General features: G+C 39.4%; 1 protein-coding gene across 4 annotated transcripts in view; it reads right to left on the bottom strand.

Annotated features, from left to right (window-relative positions):
* The window catches only part of LOC139978062 (beta-adducin-like), a 537403-nt gene extending 531374 nt beyond the window's left edge, over positions 1–6029 (bottom strand). The window contains exons 1-3 of one of the 4 annotated variants that reach the window (XM_071988019.1): positions 5572–6029; positions 4464–4783; positions 1025–1437 (exon numbers count right to left, since the gene is read on the bottom strand). In XM_071988019.1, coding sequence (XP_071844120.1) covers positions 1025–1200 — 176 coding nt within the window. In that variant the 5' untranslated portion in view covers positions 1201–1437; positions 4464–4783; positions 5572–6029. The remainder of the gene's footprint in view (positions 1–1024; positions 1438–4463; positions 4784–5571) is intronic. The other 3 variants (XM_071988018.1, XR_011796892.1, XM_071988020.1) reach the window with 3 other exon arrangements.
* Between the last annotated feature and the right edge of the window lie 706 nt (positions 6030–6735).

Below are 6735 nucleotides of genomic sequence, written 5' to 3' on the forward strand. Positions count from 1 at the left end.
TGAAAGACAGTTCTATTCTATTCTCTTTCATAAAACAAGTTTTGGAGCGTGTGCAAAACAGGTCTGGCAAAGTGTGTTTTCAGTCCAAATTGGCCCGATTTGGACATAAATCGGTGAAAAAGTCACAGAATGAGATACAATTGTGGAATAAAAAATAGTAACTTTTGTTGGTCTATATGATATATTCTTGCTCTGGAAATTCCAGAGAAAAAGAACTTTGTTTGAAGACGCTGAAAAATTTTTAAGAGAAGAGAAAGTCCCACTTACTGTTACAAAATCTCTATACATGTAATGTATTGAGATAATAACTGTGTTCGACTAGTTCATAATGCAACAAAGGGGAACACACTGCAGCACGGTGATAATACAGTAGTAAAGCCTTGTGAAACAACAGTCTGGTGAGGTGAAAATAAGAAAAGAAAACAATCGCGTTACTGTACGTACCGGTACAATACAAAACCGTGTACACGTTGAAGAATTAAAATTAACATTCAGACGATTCCTGAAATAAATTCTGCAAGAAGATCGCGAGTTACAATAACAGTTTGGATAAAGTTCCCCCACCAGAGAAGATTGATTTTGCTTCTCCCAAACTGGCAAGCAAATGGCAACACTGGAAAGAAGAATTCAAGATATGCAGAACTGGCAATGTCTGACAAAGATGATAAGTTAAAGGAAAAATGTGCCTCTATCTTATGGGCACTACCGGACGTGAGATATATGAGACTATAAAACCGTTACCAGCTGCAGGCGCTGCCGATGTTTCCCCGAAAATTGGAGAGCTCCTCACACTCTTTGATGCCTACTGCAACCCAAAGCAAAATGAAACTGTAGAAAGATACAAATTCTTCACGAGATTTCAGGAGCCAGGGGAGCAGTTGGACAGATACATCACTGAACTCAAAGTCCTGGCACAAACATATAACTTTGAATCATTGCATGACCCGCTTGTCCAGGATAGGATCGTGTGTGGTATCACAAATTCGGCACTCAGAGAGCGATTACTATGGGCACAGAAACTTACCCTGAAATCATGCGAGGATATGTGCCAGTCGGCGGAACTATCCAGAGAAAGGATAAGGACCATCGAGACGAAAACAGAGGTGCACGCGCTCCGACAAAGCGGGCAAGACGACAGACTTCAGAAATGCAAGTACTGTGGGAACAGACACGTCTTTGGGAAGTACCAGTGTCCTGCATATGGAAAGACCTGTTCCAAATGCGACAGGAAGAACCATTTTGCAGCTCAATGCAGAACAGCTACACGCAAAGCGTCAGCGAGCGGATCCCAACGGAGTGGACCCAAAAGGGGCAAAATGAAACGGAAACCGTGGGTAAATGCTGTAGCGGAAGGTGTGTCCAACGTTGGCGACAGTTCCTCCTAGTCCCTCTCAGATGATGACTTCGAGGACGTCAATACGATGAACCTGCTCACTCCTCCAAAGACAGAGAACAATATAAACTATATTAACTATAAGCAACAAAGTCACATTTACGCTGACATGAGTATAGATGAAGTAAGAGTCACTTTTCAAATTGATAGCGGGGCAACCTGCAACATCTTACCAAGCTCAGTTATGAAGAAACTAGGTAAGCATAACATTAAGCAAACTAGCCAGGTATTATCAATGTACAATGAGAGTACCTCAAAGCCAAATGGTAAATGCAAACTAAAATTGGTGAACCCCAAAAACCGAAAGAAATACCGGGCTGAGTTTGTGATTGTTGACAATGATATTGCAATCAATCTGCTGGGCAGCAAAGCAGTCCAGCAGATGGGTCTCATAGAAGTTAGACATGAAAACATTGCCAAACCACTAGGCGTCAATGCGATCACGAATGCAAATGATGGTAAAAACGTCAAAGTTGTGAAGGAGGGGCAAATTACTAATGTTGAAAACCTGTACTAGGAGTACAATGATGTTTTTGAGGGCATAGGTCAACTAGAAGGGGAATATAAACTACAGCTAGATCCCGATGCAGTACCTGTAGTTCATCCACCCCGTAGGTTCCCTGTGGCAATCCGAGACAACCTCAAAGCAGAATTAGATAGGCTTGTGAAACAAAACATCATAAAGCCAGTTTCAGAGACAACCCCCTAGGTCTCCAGTCTAGTGACTGTGGTAAAGCCGGGGAAAATGTATCGACCCCAGAGACCTAAACAAGAGTCTCATGCGCAGCCACTATCCGATGCCTACCTTAGAGGATATGTATGTATATTGAATTGTAGAAAATGAGACTTCAACAAGCACAGTACAAGAAAGTATACAAAGCTGTATGTTCCAATATTTCGCCGGTTAAGGCTTTATCAAGGAATGAGGTGCAAACTACCGACTCTGTGTATATAAGTAAAAACTTTAAAACCAATTCCCCTGAGCTGAAACGCACCAGCGAACAAACTGTATTCGGAGCGAACAGACGGACCAGCAAGATGTGAATAGCTTAAATATCCAATTGACATCCAGCACAGCCATTCATTAAGTTATTACTGGCTTTAATGGTAAGGGCTTCGATTATTTTTCTTTCACTGGTATTCGGTAAGTTGTGATGTAGGATTTGCAATTGATATTTTCTCCAGATTTTGGATTTATATTGTGAGTTTGTAAATGAGTGTATATGGTCTGTTTAGTCATACGTAGATGTTCTTTTATTCTCGTTCCAATGGTGCATCCCGTTTCGCCAATGTATGTATACGAGCAAAGATTGCATTTAATCTTGTAGACACAGTTTTGGCTAAACAGATATTCTTCTTTACAGCGATTTTGCAGGTGTCGCAGTTGGGTCGGCAACCCTGTTTGTCACGTGGCGCGGAAAACAAACTCGCTGATGGATTACCTCTCATGAAGTGTGTTCTCAGATTTGTAATGCCCAATCTGCTGATTGTTGCCAGGGTCTACCGTTTTACCTGTATGTTCTCGTTCACAAATGGTACTTTTAGGTAAATTTTTTGATCTTCCGATGGTCTAGTAGGGGTGATTATTGTGTGTTTCATGGTTTTTGCTTTTGTTCCAGCAGTTTGAAAGACTTTTGGGAAACATCTTTTATATACATGACATTACTGACATTCTCTTGTTTGTGATTTGCTTTCTCCATCTCTTTGCCCGTGGTATCATTTCTAAGTTGAAACACTATTTTCCTCAGAATATTCTTAGAATGCTTTACCAAACATTAGTGTTCCCCCATTTTTCATATTGCTCTATAATCTGGTCTGGCACCCATAATGTTTATCTTCACCCTCTTGAAATCCTACAAAAGAAAGTCATTCGTCACATAACTCATTCTGAATATCGTGAACACACCAGCTCACTTTTCAAATTGCTCAACTTATTAAAATTTAACGATATTGTTAGGCTGAATGTAGCCACATTCTTTTACAAGGCTTGGAATGGCTTACTTCCTGCAGCCTTTCATGACTTATTTACTATTAACAGCGCCATACATAGTCACCGCACTAGAAGTGCCGGTCAAGCACACCACAACTTATGTAATACAACATTTGGTACGTTAAGTTTAAAGAATCGTGCTATGAGGACATGGAATGATCTAACTGCTACTATAAAATCTAAACCATCTAAAGAAACATTTAGAAAAGCACTAAAAAAAGAAGTAATTTCTCAGTATTGATACATCGTTTATATTGTATGTTATTAATTATTCTTTATTAAGACACTAGTTATATTTTCATTTATGTATATATGCTTTTTGTTTGTTTTTTGTTTTCCCGTTCTTTCTTTCTTTCTTTCCTGGGAGTCCTTTACCTTGTTAAGCCTGAATTGGCTTTTTAGAGGACTTCCCTCCACATGTATATATCCAGTGGAAAATCAAATAAATCAAATCAAATCAAAATTCCAGCCTTGTGACGCAGATCTAAGGCATTCCATATTTTAGAATGAAAGCTTGAAAGCTTTGAAACCTATATATTTTATTGATGAAAGTGATAGCTAGTTCTGTAAAATATATACAACAGGCATCCATGGAAGTGCATGTTTCCACCTGATACGCTACCACAAGCTATATTCTCAGTGATTGGGCCATGGTCTACATACATGCACATCAGGCAAAGAATTTCACAATTTTAGCTGCTTGCTAAAACTTGTCAGTGCATGATAAATTTACAGGCTAAAAACCATTTTTCTTGAATTGTTGCAAGAGGGAAAGGATAATTTGAAATTTTTGAAGAAAAATGACAGGGCATCATTTCTCTTCTGGCAAACAGCAAAATCAATTTTGTATTTAGCCAGTAAATATCCCAAATTGTGAAGCCTGCATGTACTGCACTCTAGTCCTGAAATAACATTGTTGGCTTTTAATATGTTATAATCAAATGTGATGTCAGATTATAAAGTTGCTACTCATTAGGGACAATGTGGCAGAAAAGAACTGTCTAGACGGTTACAGAATTTTTAACAAACATAAAGGAAAGAGGGCAAAAGAGAGAAATAATTGTACACTATAATACTTACCACGGGTTTATGTATTGCTTCAATATTATTGAGAGTTAGCTGGTAACATGTAGTGGATTCTTCAGCATTGATCATCATGCTGTTCATTCACTCTAGGAATCTGGTCAGCATTCTTCTGGAAAAGATCCTGACATTGAGACTCACTTTTAACCTTGCTGGCTGCTGATAATAGTGACTGCAACATGTCTTACTTTGTTCTCAGTTGATTCATAAACATCTTCTGAAAGCTATTTGAACACATTTTTGTTTTTCCTCTGCAAGCACCTTTTTACAGCAGGGTAGGAATTCAGATTCTCATGTAAATACTAAATATTCATGTCCTGAAAGAAAAAAAGGAAAATGGGTAAAAGTTGATCAATATTAATATATAATTTGAAACAATGTACTGTATACAAATAGTACTACTAGGCTATGGTACCGGGTCAAATAATTTTGACTCAACCATATACTCGTTACCGTCCACCCTGTGATGTTTATTGATCTGTGCACTTCCATGAATGAATTGATTTTAGAAAAATATTGTAACCTACTGAATAATCTATGAGATACTTCTTTCCCCTTCAAATTTATGCTCAAATTTGATGGCCACAATTAAAGACACATCTCTGACCATTCTGTATCTGGTACGGATAGCCTGTATGACGCTATGAGTATGACTTAATGTTAAAATGTTGAGTAAGCCTGGACTAAACTAATGTAATCTGGTCTGAGTGTTTGTGCCTTCAGTTTTTTTTTTCCCTCTCTCTATAGGATCCTTCATGGGGACTTAAGTTTCCCTCCTGATCTTTTTTTTTATCTACTTAACTAAACTAAACTAATAAAACTGTATAATATAAGGCTGGGTTTTGCAAAACATCCCTTTCACAACTTAACAGTTGGGGTGACAAAAGCATTGAGGCTAATTATTTTTGCGTGGACCAGTTCCGCGAACAACATGTATTTGTATTCTTTCTCACTTCTCAAGTACTTTTACATCCAATACCCTATATCGTGTTTACAAATTTATGCTTTTATATGCTATGAAATTGGACATCATTGAAGCTCATAAAACTTCCAACGAACCCCTATTGGTAATAACACAATATGAATAATAAAAATAAATATTTACCAGTTACAGGGTCACAGATAGCCTATACTGTACTCTGTAGCTTCACTCAACCTTCAGGTGGCATACTCCTATTAGAGTCTATATCCATCCGCTCGATTGTTCTCCGTCAGGAAAAGTGCTAAAAAAGCAGCATGAGAACATTTTTTTTGACCTGTTATCAATCATAGTCTAGTTTTTTGTGGCTTGCATGTTGAAGAACATGAATAGAAGTACATGTGGTGAGAAAATTTGGTCGATTGAGGCAATTTTAAACCCCTTTAGGCCTCCCCGGAGCAGCGTAGGAAATTTGTTTACCAATCAGTGAAGAGGTTTGTTTACAAGTGACGAAAAGTTCCGGCTCGGAAAGCCAAAAATCTACATGGTCATGATACGGAAAATTGATAGTGCCATGAAAGGCCAACTTGTCGGCTATGCGGTGATGGGTAGCGTTTAGCTAGTGAAAACTTCAATCTAGACTTAGAAACCACATTACTGGGCGTATACTACCAAAGGAACATAGACTTGTCAAATCGTTTCCTATGGAACGCCTAAAGGACTGTATTCTTTGGATAATTCACTATGTCGTCGAATATAAATTGACTGAAACTGAGATATTAGGCCGATTAAGCTCCCCGTGTAGGCACTTGCTGTAAAAGATCGGCAAAAGACGTCATCACCCGGGGTTCGAACCAGGGATGCAAAAGAGAGTCTCGATCATGAGCTCGTACAGTGCGCCGAGCCATCCCGCCACTGTATGGACTGAGATATTAGGTGGATTAACTAATACTTACAGCTCCCCGTGTAGGCACTTGCTGTAAAAGATCGGCAAAAGACGTCATCACCCGGGGTTCGAACCAGGGATGCAAAAGAGAGTCTCGATCATGAGCTCGTACAGTGCGCCGAGCCATCCCGCCACTGTATGGACTGAGATATTAGGTGGATTAACTAATACTTACAGCTCCCCGTGTAGGCACTTGCTGTAAAAGATCGGCAAAAGACGTCATCACCCGGGGTTCGAACCAGGGATGCAAAAGAGAGTCTCGATCATGAGCTCGTACAGTGCGCCGAGCCATCCCGCCACTGTATGGACTGAGATATTAGGTGGATTAACTAATACTTACAGCTCCCCGTGTAGGCACTTGCTGTAAAAGATCGGCAAAAGACGTCATCACCCGGGGTTCGAAC

This window comes from Apostichopus japonicus, chromosome 12 (genome assembly GCF_037975245.1).
Source record: "Apostichopus japonicus isolate 1M-3 chromosome 12, ASM3797524v1, whole genome shotgun sequence".
NCBI classification, from domain to species: Eukaryota; Metazoa; Echinodermata; class Holothuroidea; order Aspidochirotida; family Stichopodidae; genus Apostichopus; species Apostichopus japonicus.